This window comes from Pogoniulus pusillus, chromosome 11 (genome assembly GCF_015220805.1).
Source record: "Pogoniulus pusillus isolate bPogPus1 chromosome 11, bPogPus1.pri, whole genome shotgun sequence".
In the NCBI taxonomy this organism is placed as follows: domain Eukaryota; kingdom Metazoa; phylum Chordata; class Aves; order Piciformes; family Lybiidae; genus Pogoniulus; species Pogoniulus pusillus.
In genome coordinates, this window is record NC_087274.1 from 9,993,410 (window position 1) to 10,013,814 (window position 20,405).

General features: G+C 57.0%; 1 protein-coding gene across 4 annotated transcripts in view; it reads left to right on the forward strand.

Annotated features, from left to right (window-relative positions):
- The first annotated feature begins 1,089 nt into the window (after nucleotides 1-1,089).
- Nucleotides 1,090-20,405, forward strand: part of MXRA7 (matrix remodeling associated 7) — a 31,430-nt gene continuing 12,114 nt past the window's right edge. The window contains exons 1-5 of one of the 4 annotated variants that reach the window (XM_064150942.1): nucleotides 1,091-1,786; nucleotides 8,909-9,004; nucleotides 12,152-12,212; nucleotides 17,082-17,181; nucleotides 19,554-19,634. In XM_064150942.1, coding sequence (XP_064007012.1) covers nucleotides 1,220-1,786; nucleotides 8,909-9,004; nucleotides 12,152-12,212; nucleotides 17,082-17,181; nucleotides 19,554-19,587 — 858 coding nt within the window. In that variant the 5' untranslated portion in view covers nucleotides 1,091-1,219 and the 3' untranslated portion in view covers nucleotides 19,588-19,634. Of the gene's footprint in view, nucleotides 1,787-8,908; nucleotides 9,005-12,151; nucleotides 12,213-17,081; nucleotides 17,182-19,553; nucleotides 19,635-20,405 lie in introns of all 4 variants that reach the window. The other 3 variants (XM_064150940.1, XM_064150938.1, XM_064150941.1) reach the window with 3 other exon arrangements.

Here is a 20,405-nt window from a genome sequence, read left to right on the forward strand (position 1 = left end):
CTCTGAGGGTAGGGAGCCAGAAGGGGAGCTAAGCACCGTGGCTGGTGTTGCTAAGAATACAGTTTTCCATACGCTAACAGTCGCTGCCTGATAGGATTACCAATAAAGACAAACGCCAGCGAGGATCATGGCTTCACTTCCTTCCTCCCACCCTGGGGATTTAATCCCCTCTTTGTCTTGTTTTTTTAGCCAGTCAATAAAACCCTCTGCTCCCAGAGATGCTTCCAAAGCTTTTTCTCTGGAAGAAACTTCGGGGGTGGATTCCCATGTTTGCTTCTCTTGCGTGCATCCAGGAGAAGGCTTCGTGCTGGTTTCACCCTGGCAGCCATAGCTTAGGCCTTCTAATTTCAGCCTGCTTTGTGAAAGGTTGGCTAATCCTCCCAGCGGGCTCAAGAGGCAGGAAATCCTTGGGGGCAGAGTCTGCAAGGACCTGACAACTGCTCAGCCACTCTCCTTGCCAGCTTGTGATGGCTTTTGGGCACATCCCTGTTTCTGAGCCTCCTGTTTTTCAGACCCCCTCAGCAGTGAGATGCTCAGGGGGAGGCTGTTACAGCCTGGCTACCCTCAGTGCTTAACTTGGTGGGTGTGACACCAGTTTATGGCACCATTGGTACTGCCTGCAGCTCTGCAGCTGAAATGACACTCTGGAGCCTGGCTGGCATGGATGTGCTAGCAGATGATGCTCCTCACTGAGGAGAGGCAGGGCAGTCCTTCCTTGGCCCTGCCAGCTCCTCTGCTGCCCAGCCAAGGGCTAACAAGGTCTAAACGCTGTGACGGTCCAGCCTGCACCCATCTCCCTGCAGTGCTCACCAGGCTGCAGCTGCCCGCAGGGAGCATGCCAGGAGTCAGGAACTTTCCCAAGCCACGCAGGAATGGTGCCAGTCCGTGTGCAGAGTGGGTTGGGAGCCACTCTTTGGCTACAGCGCTGTGATTAACGAGAGACCCTCCCGTCCCAACCGGCCGCGCATCAGGCGGAGCTGCGCTGCTTCCCACCTGTGGGTGCGGGCGGGGGGGTGGCTCCGGCTGCGTGCGGGAGGTGGGTGCTGAGGGCTGGGAGCGGGGGGGCCAGGGCTGTGGGCAGGGCCCAGGCAGATGACGCCGGGCAAAGCCGGCAGAGCCTGCCCAGCTCAGCCCAGCCCCGCCGCAGCCCCAGCGGGCTGGTCGCGCTCCCTCCGCGGCCGCGCAGTCGGGTCGAGGCGGGCTCCGGTAGCAGGGCAGGATGGACGTAGCCATGGACTTGTACCTGGCTGTCCCGCTGCTCTTCACCGTCCTGGCCATCGTCCTCGCCTCCGTCTTCGTGAGGCTGCGGAGAGGCGAAGGCGAGCGGGTGGCGGAGCGGCCCCGGGAGCCAGCAGCGGCTGAGCCGGCCCGGGAGGGAGAAGCGGCGGCGGCGGCGGCGGGGCCGGAGGATGAAGGGAGCCGGGTGCCGGTGGAGGAGGTCGGGGCAAGAGAGGAGGGGAAGGAGGTGGCTGGAAATCAGCGGGAGGCGGCGGCAGCGGAGCTGGGCCCTGCGGCCGAGCCCAGCCCCGCGGCTCCCGAGAGCATCCCCCGGCAGCCAACGGCCTCCGACAGCGTCCCCCGGCAGCCGCCGGCCTCCAACAGCGTCCCCCAGCAACCTCCGGTCCCCGAGAGCGTCCCCCGGCAGCCTCCCGCCCCCGAGAGCGTTCCCCGGCAGCCTCCCGCCCCCGAGAGCGTCCCCCGCCAGCCCCCGGTCTCCGAGAGCACCCCCCGGCAGCCGCCCGCCGAGCCGCGGGAGCCCGGGCGCAGGGACGATGCGGAGAGCAAGGTAAGGCCGGTTCCCCACGGAGCCTTCCCCTGGGCTCCCCGCGGCCGGTGTGTTCCCGTCCCGCAACCCGCAGTGTCCTTTCTGGGGTGCCTCCGTTCCTTGGGGCTTTCGGCTGCAAACCGGGGGGAGGGTCCCAGCAGATGCGGGGGTTAGCACTCGGCTGGGGGACGAGTCCCTTGCCCCTCAGGGTGGCAGTGTGTGTGAGAAGGGTGTTGCAGGCTTCTTTTCACCGCCGCCCGCCGCCAAGGTACACTCTTAACAATGATCAAGACAGAGAAGATTCAAGGGAAGAGATGTGCATGTCGGTGAGAGCCTCTCCCGCCACACATCCAGCCCCTGGGGGATCTTCTCCTTCTCCCGGGAGCTAATCCAGGTGCTGGGGGCACACGTTCGTCCTTCCTGTCTGCACCCTCTTTCTGTGGGCTGGCAGCAAACTGCCCCTTGCCGGCTGCCCATGGCTGCCTCAGGGCAAGGAGCTGCTCTCCTGCTCCCTTCCACCTCCAGCAGCATACTGGCCCCAAGCTCTGACCCTCGGCTGAACTGGGGGGAGGGGGCTGAGGGAGGCAGTGGTGCCTACATAAACACTCAGTAAATCCTCCTCCAGCATCGGATCTTGTTTAAAAATAAAAGGGCGACCAGTGTCCGTGGAGGAGCCTGCTCCATTCTTGTCCAGCTTGTCTGGAACTCAGTGACAACCCGAGGTGGCTCAGCTCTCTGTGTGGGTGGCTTTCTCTGAGGGTGACCTCTTGTCCCAGAGCAGGGAAGGGACTAACAGGGAGCCTGAGGAACTGGGGAGTGATGCCTCGTCTGTCTGCAGGCAGCGTGTTAGGTGAGGAGCACAGGCCCAGGGCCTGCTGGCTATTCTTAGCAGCATTTGTAATCCTCAGTGACTGCATCCAGGCTTTGGGCAGCCTGCAGACTGCCCCCGCCTTGGAGAGCATCTTCACTGACGCATGGATGGCTCTGGGCAGGTCTCAGGCGGTTGTGCACCCTGCTCTGTACGGTGATGCTCTGCAAGACCCAGGGTGAGCTGCTCTCGGGGCTGGGACATGGATCTGCCTCCCTGTGCTCTCCCTCACCGCTTCCCCCTGTTTGTTTCTGAGCCTCAAAGCTCTCCTTCTCTCCTTCCCAGTCTCCTCGGCTGTGGGTATGACTCTTGAGCAGCCTCCTCCTTTGTCCCAGCATCCTGGCAGCCACATCTGTCCCTCTGTCCCATAATTCATTTGTTGCCTTTGACTCTCTGTCAAGCTGGAGGGTCCCTGGGCCTCTGTTAGCCAGCTGGGTCCCAGCAGGGCTAGCTCAGCACTCAAGCTGGCCACCCAACCAGAGCTGCCTTGCAGCCTGGAGAGCACCCAGGGATCTCTGGGGAGTTCTCTGATGAAGTGCAGCACCCCACTGAGACAGCAGACCATATCCAGCATGCCAGAGCTCTGCTGACTTGCTAGCTTGAGCCTTGGCCATGTTTCCCCTTCCTGCTGGCTGCTCTTCAGCCACGATTTTGCACAGGCACTGCTGCGATGTTTGTCACCTTCAGAGATGAGCTGAGCAACTTTATCCCCGCTCAGGCACAGGATTTTGCATTCCTGGGGGTGAGCCCTTAACTCGAGGCACAGGGAGTCTTGTGTCCCCTGGGAGCTTGGCTGTGCTCTGTTGGGCTGGAGTCTCTGCTGCACTGCTCTCAGCCCCTTACAGCAGAGCAGAAGCGACACAAGAGCTGAGGAGGGTCCTGGCCAGTTTTAACTCCTGCGTGGGCAAGGCAGGATGAGTTGCCCTGGACCGGAGCAGCACCTCCTTGGGAAGGACAGGAACCAGGTGGTGGCTGTGATCTTTGTGGTGGTGGAAAGCAGTGGCAAGGGGGAGGGATGCTTCTCACTGCTACGTGTCGGGGATTGCTGGCCTGCACGTGATGCCGGTGCCGCCCGCAGGGCTGCTGGGCGCAGGCTGGCAGCGCCGCGGGGCCGGGTGGCACGGCGGAGGGGTACGTGCGGCTCCGGCAGCACTGCACACGTGTGAGCCGGGGGCAGCTCGCAGCCTGCTCAGCCGGGGGCCGATCGTGCAGGCAGAGCTGGGCAGGCCATCCACAGCTCTGCAGGGTCTCGCCTGCGTACCCTGCTTTTGCTCCCTGCAAATATCCTCAGAGTTCTCCTCCTCCAGCACTGCTGAGGCCGAAGCGCAGCAGATGTGGCGGGCAGGGACGGGACTGGCCTTGGGCAGCGCTCTGCAGGCAGCTGCTGATGGAAGCGTGCCCGAGCAGACCCAGCTTGGCTCGGCCGAGGGCTGCAGTCCCCTGATGTGACTCAGCAGCCGAGGCCCTCAGACACTGTCCTCCTGCGGGCTCCTCGGTGCACCAGCAAGCAAAGCACAGCCCCTGAGCTTTCTTCTCTTGTCCTTCTCCCCCTGCTCTCTGCTCAGCTCGCACTGCACCAGGCTGGGTCAGGTTCTCTGCAGACATTAACCACTCGACCGAAATGCTGATGGATGAAGCTGCTCAGGGACAGCAGCCTCGGCGTGTTTAGTGGCTGGCTGGAGCTGTGTGCCCTGCTGCCTGCTTCCTTCCCTTCTGCCTGCCTCTGCAAGCCAGCGTCTGCGTGGCTGCAGCTCCCACCTCCCGCAAGGGCAGCCCGTGGTGTGGAACCAAGTGGTAAAAGCCGTGTGGGTTCCCTGCCCGTCTCAGGGAGGAACGGGACCGTTGCGTGTCTGTGGCTATGAAATGAAGCAGTGACAGAGCACGGAAAGGAGCCCAGAAGTCCTTATTTCTGTTAACTGCTGGTAGTGGTTCCCCTTGTCTCTGCTGGTTCCCATCAAGGGAAAAAAAGCTAATTAGTGTGTCACTGCCTGCTCGCATCCCCATCCCCACCTCGTTAATGGATGAGGCAGCACTGTCAAAGCCATCCCCTAGTGACAAGGTTTGGGTGGGAACAGCAGCACGGCTGGAGCTGCTGAGAGACAGTCAGGAAACTTCATCTGTGTAGTGTTTCTCTCCTGGAAATGGCAGGTGGCAGGGACAGGACAGGGGTCTCAGTGGTGGTCCAGAGCTGCCACTGGGATACCATTCTGGCCAGGATGTTCTGGAGATGGCAAGTGGGCAGTGCCAGGCTCTCTGCCCTGCACAGTGCTGCTGGTTTGCCAAGGGTTAACTGCAGCTGGTGGCTTCACACAGAGCAGGGTCAAGTGAGTGACAGTGGGGAGAGAGCAGACAGCTGTGGAGGTCATCTGGCACTCGGATGCCCAGCTTACCTCAGCCATCGTGGGGATGCCACCTGGATGGCAAAGGCACAAATGGAATGTCACCTGCCTCTTCTGCAAAGCTCCTGATGCCTTTCCCCTATGCCCCCGACCCTTGTCTGTGCCTTCTCGAGGGCTTTCAGTGTCTCTGGACACAGCAGGCAGCAGAAGCACAAACCAAGCAGCTCCCAGCAGGGACCCTCTTTAAACATAAGAAGTCAGCATCTCCTTCTCTACTACCTCCTGCCTGCATTCCCTGTGCCTGAGGGGAGGGGGTGTCTAATTAGTCTGGCTTTAATCCGAGGCTGTGCAGGCTGCCTCTGGGCTGCCACAGACCTGCGATAGGAGCTCCACTGTCCTGCAGCATGGTGGGGAGGGACAGGGAGATGTTCTTCCCCTCATTGTGGCCTTGGCAGCAACATGGGCCTCTGCCAGCGGGATGCAGAGCTCCAGCTGAAGCTGTAAGGGCATGGATGTGCCCCAGCATTCCCCCAGTGTGGCCAGCAGCACTAACAGATGCATCATCTCCTGCAGTGGCTGACGTGTGGCACTCCTCAGGGAGCCTGTGCACTGCTGTGCCCCTCCTCTGCATCCCAGCCGTGGGGCTGAAGCACAGAGGTGGTGCTGAGATGTGCTGCGGGGCATGGTCACGTTGGAGCTTTATTTTGTGTCCTCTACAGCAGGTCTAGGAGGTCAGATTGCTGCCCAGTCCCTTCCGAGCTGGTTACAGCCTCGGGAGCCTGCCCAGAACTGGTGCACTGCTGGAGCAGAGCCTGTGAGGACTCTGCCTGCTAATGTGCCCACCTATGTGAAGGCTGCTGGGTGAGCCTCCAAGGTGAGGGCAGGCAAAGCCTCCCAGCTCCCTGCCCAAAGAGGCCATTTGGCCCATCTGTGGCAGCAAGAGATATCCTGGTGTTGATACCTGTGGTGTTCACCTGCCAGAGGCTGGAGCAAAAAGGAGAGAGCAGGGGACGAGATGGCTGAGTGCCATGCCTGGGGAGCTGTATCAGCATGTGATGATGCCCACAGGGATGGCTGCTGAGCCAGGACTCCCACGCCTGCCATGGGCTCCTGACTCCACCATGGGACATGCTGGTGTTTTCCTCATCAGCCCTGGTGCTGTTTGAGCCCTCACCAAGGCCTGGGTGGCCACAGAGCTTTAACAAGGCTCTGTCCACTCTGTGGCTTCTCCTTGCCTGCAGCAGTGACAGAGGCTCTGGTGGAAGCAGATGCTCCCCACGCTTTGATGGGAGTCAGACCTGCTCAGTGCTCCCTCCACACAAGGTATGTCCCTGCCAGGCACCCCAGGGACAGCAGGACCACTGCCCAGGGCAGGGAAACCGCTTTCCTTCTGTAGCAGCTGCTTTTCTGGCTGGCAGGAGGATAGAGAGCCACAGCAGTGGGGCAAAAGGGAGCTGCTGATGTAGCAGCTGCTTTGTTTTGCTACACTCTGCCCAATGTTATTTTTTTTCCCTTTTATTTTATTTTATTTTTGTTCTCTTTAAGGCTGCTTCCCTCTTGTTTTCCTCTTGGCTTTTCTCTTTCTGGCTGGCTTTCTCCTGTCTGCTTTCTTTCCCTCTTGCAACCTCTTGCATCAGGCTTGGAGCAGAAAGTGCAGCCATAAATGGCAACACACAGGGCTTGGGAGTTTAATCCAAGATCATTTTCTCCCCTTGCTTTGCAGTCTGGGATCTTCCCCTTTCCTGGAGCTGGACTGGGGCACTGGTTTGCCTCCACCCTGCCCATAGGTGCCAGGACTGTTCCTTCAACTAAGGACAGGGCCAAGGATACACCACCCCCCATTGTGTCCCTTCTGAGAAGGGAAATCCATTGCTCAGAGAGGTTTGTGCTGTGGGTGGAGGAAACGGGAAGGAACTGGCCAGAAATGAGCTGAAAAGCAGATGATGATGTGATGGGGAGCCTGGCCTCCTTCTCCTGCAAGGCTGGGAGAGGGCTTCTGTGGTGGCAAGAGCCACGAGGGGGTATCTGGGGAGCACAGCACCAAGTTCCTGCATCTGAACTCTCTTTCCCTGTGTGACTCAGGGCAGTCCATGGTCACTGCTAAAGTGTCCCTGGAGGGCTTGTCCTTGCTCCTGCTTTGGTCCAAATGCTCCACTGCCAGAGTCAGCTTCATGCATGGACACCTCATTCGTTGGCTGTGGAAGCTGAAGGACAGAAGCACGTTTCTGATGCTCCAACAAATGCTTCAGCTCTAAAGCCAAGAGCTGCCAGAAGCCAAGAGTGTATGGAAGGTAGCTGATGGCTGGGTTTAACCCTGTGCTGCCGGGTGCTGGGCTCCCCAGGGCTCTTGGCAGGCTGTGCTGAGCAGTGATTCGCACCTAAGAGGTTCTGTGGGGCAGGCTGGGTCCATCCTGCCCACCAACAGGAGCAGGCAGGGAGCACAGGGCACATTCCAGGTCCTGCGTGGCCTGGGGGCCAGGCAGCAGCCGCTGGACGTGTCCCCGTGCTGAAGCCAGCAGCAGTGTGATCTTTGTCTGCTGCAGCAGCTGGCCTGGGCAGCCTGTGTCAAGTCTCCTCCAGATGCTGCCAGCTCATGACGTGCATGGTCTCCCTGCAGAGCTTCTTGCTGCCTTTTTGGTGATGCAGGGAAGCTCTCCCGGTCGGCTTGCAGCTGTGGAGAGATGCTGGCTTGCAGGCTGGAGGTCAGAGCACCCAAGTCCCTGCTTCTCCAGCAGCTCCTGCTGCCTTTTACCTCTGGTCCATGCTTTGCCTTGCTCCCCACCACTCAAAACAGGCTCCTCACGTTGTCCTGGGCTGCCTAGAACAGCAGTGCCTGGGATGCCATCCTGTCCTCTTTGGTTGTCGAGTCTCCCACTCTTGCCCTAACACCTTCATCCTCCGTTTCAGGGCTGCAGGGTGCTGCCCTCCTCTTGCAGAGCATCCTGTGGGTCTTGCCCCATAGCTTCAAGGAGAACTGCCACAGCAGCATCCACCAGCCATGGCTGGGCTGAGGAGCCCTGTGGGGACAGGCTCCCTGTGGGAGTTTGGATGCTCTGCTGTCTGTCCCAGCTGCCAGGGGATGTGGGCACAGTCAGGCTTGGGGTGGGGCTTCTGCTGATGGTCTCGGGGTGGTGTCCCTGCTGATGGCTTCTCAAGGCAGCCCAGAGGCTGCTCGCAGGCTGGCACTGGTATTTCACTGGAAGGCCAAGGGACACAATGTCCTTGCTCCCCGCCCATGCAGATCCTCCTCCATTGCCGCTCTCCTGGCACAGTGGGCAAAGGTTCAGCTGAGAAGGGTTTGAGCAGGGGAAGGAAACATTTGTACTGGGGACAAGGCTGAATGTGGGGCTGAGAGGGCAGGGAAGCCCCAGATCTGGGGCTGCAGTGCGGGGGACAGGAGGGTTTCAAGGGGGTACAATGCTGCAGTGGAGAAAGCAGCTGTCCGAGAGGCCCTGCAAGTGCTACAGAATGGAGCACACTGTGCTCTGCCCTCCTGCCAGCCCTCATCTGCTGCATGAGCACGCTGGAGAGCTGCCTCCAGCCCTGCCAGAACACTCAGACATCTGTGCCCAGTGCTGGCCGAGCTGCTCCCCCTCACCTACAGCTACTTACAAGGGTCCCAGTCCCACAGAGTGAGTCTGCTCCAGAAGGCAGCTCCTGAACTGGAAGAGGGGAGACTGAGACTGGAGCTTAGGAAGAAATTCTTTCCAGTGAGGGTGGTGAGACACTGGAGTAGGTTGCCCAGGGAGGTTATGGATACCCCCTCCCTGGAGGTGTTCAAGGCCAGGTTGGATGGGGCCTTGAGCAATCTGGGCTAGTAGAAGATGTCCCTGCTCATGGCAGGGGGGTTGGAGCTAGATGATCCTTAAGGTCCCTCCCAACCCAACCCATTCTGTGATTGTATGATTTGTGCTCAAAGCTTTTGCCTCTTTCCAGATACCACCTTTGGGTGCCTCCCCTGGGTCCGGCCATGGGCAAACAGGAGAAGTGGAGGATGGATGTGACCATGCAGCACTTTCCAGCAAGGAAGAGGTGTGTGGGACAGAGGGTGGCACAAGTAACAGTGTGCTGGCATCCCTGCATGGAAGAGTCATCATATGGGGGTAGAAGTGGCCGTGGAGAGGAGGACAAAGCTTGCCTGCTGCACTCCCCAGGGGAGATTGGGTGGGGTTTTAATGGTTTGATCCACTGAAAGCAGAGAGAAGCAGTGCTGAGGCTGCAGATATGTTCTGGGGTGTGCAGGGAGTGAGTGGGGCTATGCCAAGGCAGCCTGGGGGCTGCGGCAGTGTGGCAGCAGTGGGTGTGGGCAGCCCTGGCGAGGCAGATGGAGGGGATGTTAAGACCAGGACTGCAGCAGGGGGGGAAGGGGAGGTGCTGGCATCTGCCTCTAAGCCATCCAAGCAGAAATATGTTGAGCTGCAGTGAGCTACTGGCTGCCACGAGCAGGGGGTTCCCAGCACAGCCATGGCATGTTGCTGCCGCCTGCCAGCCTGTCATCCTCAGCTGCTGACTCTCTGCTCCCATCAGAGAGTTATTCCTCTGGACTGCAGCAGAGATACTTTCCTTCCTCAGAGATCTGGCACCCAAGTTTTATACTTCTTTCTGCTCATAAATGCTCAGTTTCTAATGCCTGGGCAGGGAACAGGCTAAAATATGCCTTCTTGTGTCAGATCCCGGTGCCAGGTGCCCCTGGGGGCATCCTGGCTCACAGGAAAAAGGAGATGAGATAGGGAACTGCTGCCCAGGCCTTGTGGCTGAGTCACCGGGGCTGAGCATCCCCTCCCTGCTCCCTCCCTGAGGCTGCTCCTGTGGGTGCTTTCCCCACTCCCAGCCATCCCCTGAGGAGAACTGGGTGCCCAGTGGGAAGTGCCCATGTTTGGAAGCACAGCCCAAAATAGCAATGGCTGTGGAGGGCAGGGGGTCTCGGTGGTGTGTCCTTCTGGGAGCTGCAGAACAGAGTGGCAAGAAGAAGCCAGAGGGCTGTGAATAATGCACATTCCTCACTGATGACAAACAAAGCCACTTCTGGGTCAGGGCTGGAGCTCTGCTCCAGCAGTTTATCTTCTGAGTGTTGCAGGGCCAATGCCCAGCTCTGCACAGGCTCCTCCTGGGATGGTCTTCATTTCCCTTGGGTCTCCTTCATCCTGCCTTTCCCCCCTTGAGAGCATGGCAGCTCACCAGCCTCCTCCAAACTCCCCTCTCTCCCATGTGCTTTGGCCTTTGCACAGCAGCCCAAACACCTGGCACAAATCCAGGCTGGGCAGTGAGTGGCTGGAGAGCAGCCCTGAGGAGAGGGACCTGAGGGTGCTGGTGGACAAGAAGCTCAACATGAGCCAGCAGTGTGCACTTGCAGCCCAGAAAGCCAAGCAGAGCCTGGGCTGCAGCAGCAGAAGTGTGGCCAGCAGGGTCAGGGAGGTGATTCTCCCACTCTGCGCTGGTGTACTGCATCCAGTTCTGGAGCCCCTGTTACAAGAGGGATGTGGAGATGCTGGAGTGTGTCCAGAGAAGGGCCCTGAGGATGCTCAGAGGGCTGCAGCAGCTCTGCTGTGAGGACAGACTGAAAGAGTTGGGGCTGTTGGGTCTGGAGAAGAGGAGGCTCCCAGGTGACCTTCTTGTGGCCTTCCAGGATCTGAAGGGGGCCTGCAAAAAAAGCTGGGGAGGGACTTTTTAGGCTATCAGGGAGTGACAGGACTGGGGGGATGGAGCAAAGCTGGAGGTGGGGAGATTCAGACTGGAGGTGAGGAGGAAGTTCTTCATCATGAGTGGTGAGAGTCTGGACTGGGTTGCCCAGGGAGGTGGCTGAGGCCCCATGCCTGGAGGTGTTTAAGGCCAGGCTGGATGAGGCTGTGGGCAGCCTGCTCTAGGGTAGGGTGTCCCTGGGCATGGCAGAGGGGTTGGAACTAGATGATCCTTGTGGTCCCTTCCAACTCTGACTGATTCTGTGATTCTATGATTCCTGGGCAGCACTGGGAGGATGCAGGACAGGGCAAGCTCCATGATGCTGTTTGCCCCTGGGCTCAGCTTGCAGGGGATTGAAGCCAGGATGCTGGGTGCTGGGTTTTGTGAAAGGAAGCTACGTGTGTGGAGGCACTGCCATTTGTCCCTCTCTTACCTCCAGAGCTGGAGTGCTTCTCTCCCTCCCTGCTTGCATTTTGCATGCCTTTCTGCCAGGGGAAGGAATCTGGGCTTCATACAGCTTGCTGTAGCTTGTAGGAGGCAACCCCCAAACCATCTAAAAGTGGTTTGCATTTAAAAAAGTAAATAGAAAGTGCTGCTGCTGCTTCTGCCTGTGCCCCACAGATCAGCTCTGCCACCGCAGCATGGGCGGGCAGGCACATCTTGGGGGGAGGGAGGAGATGGGGGCCCACGGGCAGGAGCCAGCTGTGCCTCTGGGGGTTGCTACCAGGCAAGGCTGGGAGGGCTCCTGGCAGAATCCCAGCATGAACTCCCCGACACCAGCTTTGGCTACTGGTCCTGGCTGGCCTGTGGTGGTGAGACACTGGCACAGGTTACCCAGAGAGCCTGTGGATGTCCTCCCCCCTCTGGAAATGTTCAAGACCAGGACTTTAGCAACCTGCTAAAGGTGTCTCTGCCCATGGCAGGGGGTTGGAACTTGATGATCTTTAAGGTCCCTTCCAACCCAAACCATCCCACGATTCTGCTCCTGTGCTGCAGAGCAGCTGCTTGGCCTATGGCTGCAAAGTTCCTTTTGCTGGGCACCTAACCTCTTCCTAGCACTGGGACAGTGTCTGAGGAGATGTCCCTGGGCCTTATGGCTCAGTCTCCTGCGTGGCCCTGGGCAGGGTGGGGAGCACAGGGGGTGCTGGTAGGGTGTGCCAGCCCAGGAGGGTGCTTAGACACAAGGCTGTGCCTGAGGACACCAGGACAGCAGGTTCTTAAACATCTTTGTATCCCTTGGTTATGGGGAGGCAGCTGGAGCCTTGGGGTGGGACTGCAGGGAGCAAGGCCAGGTCCCCCCCCACACTGACTAGGGAGAGGGAACCAGGCTAACAAAGCTCACTCATTAACAAGGATCCTTTTGGCTTGGTCTGTGAAGGAGGCAGGGAAGGGGTACCCAGCCCTCACCCCAGTCTCTGCCTCCCTGTCCCGTGGGCTCTGGTGTGGGTTATTTAGCACAGCACCTTCTCCTCATGGCTGCTCTGCTTTTGGCTCCTCCAGGAAGAAGATCTGGACTCAGAAAATGAGAAGCTGGAGGTGAGAGAGCCAGAGGATGAGGATGGTGAGTACCAAGCAAGCCAGCACTCTGCCAGGAGGGTACAGACAGGTCTGAGGGGCTGAAGCCCCAGGTGCTTGGGGATGCTGCAGAGGGGATTCCTAGCCTGGCAGCAGCCCATCTTTTGTTTCCCAGATGCCCTTGGGCTGTTTGTGGTGAAGCTGCCCCAGAAGCTCCTCGCTCATATCCAGGACGATCTCCAGGGGCTTTAGTCAGAGCCACGTTTAACTGATTAGCCAATTAGTTGATTGGAAAATGATTAATCGACTAATTGGAGTGGCAACTGCCACGCCTGTAAGAAAAGGAAGCAGATGGTGCCACGCAAGTGTGTGTGTGTCTGAAGGGGCCCCTGCTCTCCTGAGCAGCCCTGGAGACGCTGAGACATCCCCAGGAGCCTCAGCTTGGGGCGGCTGGGGGCAGGAGGAGAGCTTGGGGTGTTCCCTCTGCCCTGCCCCACTTCTCCCTTGCTCTTTGTCAGGTGCTGCGTGGCAATCCGCAGCTCAGGAGGATTACTCCTAATGCCACAGAATCAAACTCTAATCCTGGTGCTGTGCCCACAAGGTGGGGGAAGCGCCTCTGGGGTCGGGGTTCCCGAGAGACACTCATTCCACCCTGCTGGGCTTCCTCACAGCGCTGGAGGGCAGGGCTGTTACCATGGGGCACTGCAGGAGACCTGGTTTGAGGAGTGGTGGATGTCTACTGAGCACCGCAGTGGGTGCTCGATAACGCTGCTCTGCCAGGGTCTGTCTCCTCCAGCCCTGCTTGAGGAGCTGCTCCAGCACCGTTCTGCCTCACCCTGAAGTGGCTGCAGGAAGCCAGGAGATGATGGCCCCTGGCCATGAGCGATGGCTAGCCCAGCATCCTCCCTAAGCATCTCCTGCAGACAGCCACCAACTCCCCTTCTGAATGACTTCCACCATTTCTGCAGTGCTTTATAACAGGCAGAGTGGTGTGCAGCTGGGAAGAGCAGCAGTGCCCTGGCTTTGCTGGGAACAGCCTCACTCCTTCCCTCGTGGTTCTCCCGAGCATCACTTAGTCCTGGCCCAGCACAAGGCACTGAGCTGCTGAGCCTGCGAGCAGAGCTCCACCTTGGGCATCTGGGGATCCCAGAGGCAGTGTCTCATCAGCTTGGCAAGCTGCTGCAGTGGCCAAACCCACCAAAGCAAGTTGCCCCCATTTTCAGACGTCATGGCTTGCAGGGAGCTGGCAGGGGTGATGCTGGAGCGAGCACACTGAGGGGAGAGGTCGGGCTCTTGGGGCTGCTTTTCCCCTGCCAGCCCTGAGTCAGGGTGCTGGCAACGAGAGGGCAGAGCCATGAGAGACAAATGTTTTCTTTAATATGAACTCAGGGAGGCTCTAAGTAGGTCACCTCGTGTTTCTGTGGTGGTTTTGCTGCCCATGTGAGATCCCAGCCTCCCCTTTTCTGTGTCCTCCTGGAAGTCTGTTTCCAGTCTGCAAAGAAATTTCCTGAGCTCTGGAGAAGAGCAAAAGCTTTCCAAAGCTGGCTCCTCTTGGACCACAGCATGTGGGCAGGCAGATGGGGAGATTCCTATCCTCCCCCTTCCCTTAGTCTTTTCTGCTTGGGTGACAATTAAACTGCCCTTTTTGGGGGAGAGGTGAAAATTCCAAATCTCCATTTACTTGGCAGAAGAAAAAACACATGAGGGAAATGATCTTAATTGTCCTTGCAAGCAGGCAAGCCAGACAAAGGTAAGCAAACAGCTCCTGCTCTGCAGCAGGGTATGTTACACCCTCTGCTTTTATTCTTCCTCTGAATATCTCCCAGAGCAGCAGGCAGCTGAATTTTCTTTCCATGCACTTTTCAGGCCACCTGAGGGGCTGATAAGCCACAGCATTCCTGCTTGTTTCCAGCTGGCCAGACTTGTTTGTTTGCCCCTTCAGAGGGTTTTCCCACCAAGGAAAGTGGGATATGGTCAAGCTGAATCTCCAGCTGGAATGTTGGGTGCTTGGAGTGTGGGACTGGAGTGCTGGTGTTTGGACACTTGGGAAGATCATAGGATATTAGGGACCCAAAGAGATCATCGAGTGCAACCCCCCTGCTGGAGCAGGGCAATACTATCTAACACAGGTCACAGAGGAACACATCCAGACAGGCCTTGAAAGGCTCCAGAGAAGGAGATGCTAGCAAAGGGTCTGCCTCATCATTTCCCCTGGGACCTCTCATGGCATTTGGGGATTAGAAGAATGCTCCAAAGCAGGAACTAAGCAGTAATCCACCAGGAATCCACCAAGACTTCTCAGGGAAGCTCCCCAAGATTAGGGTCAGGCAGAAGGATATAGAGCTGTTGGAGTGAGTCCAGAGTAGGGCCACAAACATGATCCAAGGGCTGGAGTACCTATGCTATGCAGACAGGCTGAGGGAGCCTAGAGAAGAAAAGACTCCAGGGGGACCTTAGAGCTGCCTTTTGATACTGAAGGGAGCCTACAGGAAGGCTGCAGAGAAACTTCTCATCAGGGCATCTAGCAATAGGCCAAAGCAGAATGGTTGGAAGCTGAGGGAGAGCAGGCTTAGCCTGGATCTCAGGAAGAAGCTCTTTGGGATGAGGGTGGTGAGACTTTGGAACACATTGCCCTGGGAGGCTGTGGCTGCCTCTGCCCTGGGGATGTTCAAGGCCAGGTTGGACGAGACCTTGAGCATTGAGTCTAGTTGAGAGGTGTCCCTGCCCATGGTGGGGAGGGTGGGGTAGATGATCTCTGAGGTCCCTTCCAACCTCAGCCACTCTGTGTTGTGTGACATGCAGAGGCAGGGAGGGCAGTGGGTATGTGTGGGGAGGAGGTTTCTGTTGAGTCCCAGCCTGCTGCTGTGCTGCAGACCTGCTCTGTGTGCCGTGAGCAGTGACCTTGCAGTGGCTGGCTTGGTCCCGTGCAGATCTTGTTTTGCAGACCTCACATTTCCCCACCTACAAACTCAGGCTCTGAGCAGCCTTTTGCGTGGGAGTCCCCAAGGTCTGGGAGAGCTCTGGCAGCAGCTTGGGGTTAGAGAAACTGCTAAATCAAGCAACTGACCTTGGGCACGAGGAGGAAGTCCTTGAGTGCTGTCTTGACTGGGAAAGAGAGAGAAGCTGATGATGCTGAACCCTCCTGGGGAAGGGAGCAGAGGAGCTGTGGGGTGGGTTTCATTTGGGCAGGTGGAGGAGAAGAGGCTTTACAGAATCACAGAATTGCCTAGACTGGAAAAGGCCTAAAACTGACAAGTCCTGGACTAAACCATATCCTTCAGCACCACATCTACACAGTGCTTAAATACCTCCAGGGATGAAGACTCCACCACCTCCCTCAGCAACCCCTTCCAATGCCTGAGAAGTGAAGAAGCTTCTTCTAATATCCAACCTGAACTTCCTTTGGTGCAATTTGAGGCCATTTCCTCTTGTCCTATCACTTGTCACCTGGGAGAAGAGACTGACCCCTTCCTTTCTACAGCCTGCCCTCAGGGGTTTGTAGAGAGTGAGAAGGTCTCCCCTGAGCCTCTTTTGCTCCAGACCACATGAATCACATTTAATGAATGTGGTGCCTGCAATAGTGAGGATTGGAAGGAGCTTCCTAGGTAGCCAGGGAAAGGAGATGGGTCCATGGCTATGTACAAGCTGAGGCTTTTTCTCCTAGTGCAGAGGTCAGGAGAGTTTCACCACTTCTGGGGTCTTTCTGGGAGGTATCATCCTGGGTTGTGGCTAACGTGCAAGTTTTCAGGGCCATGCAGACAACACAGGAACATCATAGAACCATAAACCACCCTTTTGTGGAGACCTCAGGCTCTCTGAGGGTGGGTGGGAGCAGCAGATGTTCCTGGGTGGATGGGGAAACAGCAGTGCGAGATGTCTGGAGGTGAGGCAGCTGAGTCCTGCAGTCCTTGGGAGATAAGAGCTGGCAGATAAACAGCCCACAGATAACCACCGCAGGCAGCTGCCCAAAGCAGCCTCTCTTCCTGGGCTGACCTCCACTGCTGTTGTTCTCTCCCATCCGCAGGGAGATAAAGCAGGGGAGAGGTTTTTAACAGCAAAGAGTGCTCGAACAAATCCGATTGGAGAAGGATCAGCTGCGGCTCAGAGTTCGTGAGCTTTGGTGCTCTAATTAGCCTGGGGCTGGGGCTGGTGAGCTGGGTACGAGAGCACCCCAAGGCCTGGACAAGCAGGCATCAGCTTCCTCTTCAGAGCCACTGGTTGGTGAGAGAGGGACTTGCAGCCAGCTCTGTTGGTGCTCCTGGGGCTTCCTTGGCTCAGCATCGTTTGCAGCCCCAGGACTGGCAATGTGGCACCTCCTTTTTCCACCACCTTTGTCCAGGGCTGCAGGACAGCTGCTGGGCTGCATGGCCTGGGACAGCTTTGCTCATGGCACCATCTGTGAGCCCCAAGCATAGGAAAGGGCCCCTGGATAAGCGAGAGGGAGGAGGAATGCAAGTCTAGAGAGGAGCAGCAGAAAATGCTGCAGGCTAATCAGGACAGGATTACCATGTCTTGGTAAGCCAAGATGTGCCTGCAAGGCTCTGAACCCAGGAGGAGCAGGAGCATATGGTTCCATGCTGCAGGATTTACCTGCATCTGCTTCCAGGCAGGGCTGCTTGCTCACAGCGATCCTTGCCCCTTCCAGACACAGCTGCAGCCAGCACTCCTGCTGTCCTCTGGCCAGCAACACCTTGGCTCTCTCCCACATAGCTTCCCCAGCACTGCCCAGACCTTCTGCAGATTGGAGCTGGCTGACAAATTGTGTTTTGGGGAGGGTCAATAGCATGTAGGAGTGTGTGCAGGTGCAGGGGTCAGTGAGCAGCTCAAAGGAATGAGTCCACTACTGTGGATTATTGATCTCAGGAGGTCTCTGCTTGATGTGATCTCTCTTTATCTCTCTCTCCTCCTTTTCCAGCTTCAGATGAGATGTTCTCTTTCAAATACAGTCCTGGAAAGCTGAGGGGAAACCAATACAAGTCAATGATGACCAAAGAAGAACTCGAGGAAGAGCAAAGGTAAGCTGAGTTTCCTTCCTCTTCTTGCCCAAGGCCATCTGGTTGGTGTCCTTGTGAAGCAAGCTGAGTGTGTCCAGACTTCTCTCCCCATATTACTTTGGTAACCTAGAGCCCAACATCTCATGGCCCAGATCTCTTCCACCCAGGAAGATGAGATAAAGTCATTCTGATTTAGGAGACAGAGACATTGAGTCTCTATATACCTCTGGAGCTGTTCAAGCTCCTTCCCTCAATCTTTAGACCAAATTTTCCAGCTGATGCAGGCTGATGTCGTTCCCCTGATCCCATTAGCACCATACTGACCTGCTCAATCACTCCTTTACATGTGGATGGCCTCCAAACTGAAGACATAAACACAGCTCAGAAGCTCTGGAGCAGAGTGAGCATGGAGCTTTAGAGCTCCCTGTGATGGGGCTGAGACTGGAAATGCCTGCACCCAGGGATGGTTCCTCAGCTCGAAGTGGTGGAGCCTGCTGGAGATGGAGAATTGTCCAGCTCACACCTTCTGTTAAAGTTTCCTCCTGAGCTCTGCATGAAGAGAGGAAGAACCTATCCTGTTCTAGCTCACACTTCCCAGCCTTTCCAAGGGGAATCGACCCAAACCTTGCACCTCAAGATGTGCTGCCCTGCCCAAGTCAGTCTGTGCCAGCAGTGTGAAGCTCCTGCCCACGTGTGGAAGGAGTCCCTTAGTCCATATCAAATCAGAGATATCAAACCCCCTAGCCCAGGGCTTTGCCTTACAAGCAGGCTCTGTGTTAGGCTGCTCCCCAGCAGATGCATGCAGCTCACACCTCTTCCCTCTTGGCATTTCCTGGGATTTCCCAGTGGTGGCTCAACAAACCTGGGAGATGTTGTTCTCTCCACTGCTGTCCCAAAGGCTGTGGGATCCAATTCTCTGTCCAGTGGTGTGCACACCCCTGGCCTGTGATGCCATGGTCTCAGTACCACCACAACTGGCATGGTGTAAAGGCCTGACATGGACCAAGTGGAAAGTTGGGCACAGCAGGGAAGGCAAGGATGGAGAGATCACACCTTGCCCCTGAGCCTGGCATGCTCCTGCCTTGAGGCCCCTGGGCAACAACTCTGCATTGCCAGGGACTGGGCTGGGCAGGGTCTTTCTCCATGGCATCAGCAGGGCTCTGCAGTAGGCAGTGACAATCCAGAGACCTGCCCAAGGGCTGACACTGACACACTCAGAAAGACTTGGGTGGTGCACAAGGCTTTGTGCAGGCTACTGCCACAGGCAGAGCCTGCAGCCATTCTTTCCACACCAAACCCTTTCTCCCCTGGCTTCTTGGCTCCCAGTCATCTTCAGATCTTGGGGTTCACCTGCCTTATAGCACTGCCAGGAGCAAAGATCTACAAGGGCTGTGTGCTCTGGGGTCAGCAACAGAAATGAGCTCTGGTTTCCTCTGGCACAGGGTGGATTCTGCGTTGGTGGCAGCAGGAAAAGTGTTTGCTTTCTTCCTTTTGTGTTACCTTTATTGTGCCTGAAGCCCCCAACCCATGACATGCTGGGCAGGTGTCACTGTTGTTTTTCACCTGGGGAAGGTGGTGGTGGAATGAACTGAGTGAATGTGAGAGAACCCCTTGGGGCTCAATGGAAATTGCTTTTCAGGATCCTGCTAAGCACCAATGCCAAAAATCTACCTGCAGCAGGCAAATTCAAACTCTTTGCACCAGCAACGCAATCTAAGGCAGCTGAGCAATTGCTGCTTGGGTTTCCAGGGCCAGAAGTCTTGTAGGGCCTTGGGCTGGTTCCTCTGTGGCAACAAACTCTCCTGCTGTCCCCTTGGGGCAGACCGAGGGGACATGGAGGTACTGTGCACAGGCTATAGGGAGTGAAGGACCTTTCCTGGGTACGTGGGACCTCTCAGGCATCGGTGTTCAGATCTGGAGTGCTCCCAGGGTAGGACAGTGCACCCAGAACTGATGGCACAATGACTGGGCAACAGGTTCCTTGGAGGCTCTCGGCAGCCTTCCACACTGAGGGCCACAGGCAGAAGCTTTTCTCCTGCTGCTCCTTCATTTTCTTCTCCTCCATATTTGTGTTGTTCACTTCTCTAAGGCAGCTGTGTGGTTTATTTTGTTTGTCTGTGCCTGTGTTTGTGTCTCTCGCTTTGTTGCTGGCTTAATTTTTTTCCTCCCCAAACCTTCACTGCAGCATCAGCAGCTTCTCATTTCAGGCCTGGCAGGTGGTGCAAGGGGGCAGGGCTGCTGCCAGGTAAGCTCCCAGGCGAGCTGAGCGCAGCAGCTCAGCCCACTCTTGCATCCTTCTCCCTCAGCAGCCCCATCCCTTTTCCCAACTCCATGCACCCCCCCACCATGCTGCTGATCTGCTGTGACCCGGGTTTGCCACCTTTATGTTGCAGGATTGAGCTGACCTCTGATCTCACATCTCTGTAGCAAGTACCTTAGGTCCTCGGCCACAAACTTTCTTGCAAATCTTTTTGGTAAGGACACGCTGTTTGCTAGCAGTAGTGGAACCCCTCATAACATCTGCTACTGTGGTTTGGGGGGGAGGAGTTTGGGTTTCATTTTCTGGGGAGGAGGGTTTGTTTCTGAGCTGGAGTTGACTGCCTGTCCCACCTTCCCTCCACCTCCCTTCCCTTTCCCTCCTCATAACAGATTAACGAGTCCATTCCTCCCTGCCTCCATCACACTTATCATGAGTGCTCCAAGGGGAACAGGGGCTCTCACATTCAGATGCTCAGCCTTTCCATCTTGGATGCCTGCAGATGGGCATCCCATGACCACTCATGTTTATTGATTTGGAAGATGAGGGCTGCTGAGTGAGTGGGACATCAGGCCCAGGCTGTATTGCCAAAACTGAGACAGGCTTAGTCTTTGCTTCTGGCCCAGTTTTCCCATGGACCAGCAGGTTCCCATGTGATGCAACTTGTAAGCAACATCCCCAAAGTGCAGTTGGGGCCCCAAGGCTCCCCTGGGGCATCTTGTGTTGATCAGTAATCCGTGGGTCTGAATTCAGGGACTCCTGAATTTGGAGGTGCCATTGAAAGGGTTCCTTGCCTTTTGCAGGGCTTAGGAGAGGAGAGGACAGGCAGGCAGCAGCCTGGGTTGTTTCACCAACACCCCACTGCTGCTCTAACCTACATCACTCCAGAAGCTGTGCTTGTCTTGCCAACTATTCATTTGAATCTTGTGGCTTCAAACTGGAGCTAAATCTGGACTAAAAGGGGAAAGAATGTGACCTTTACTGAGTG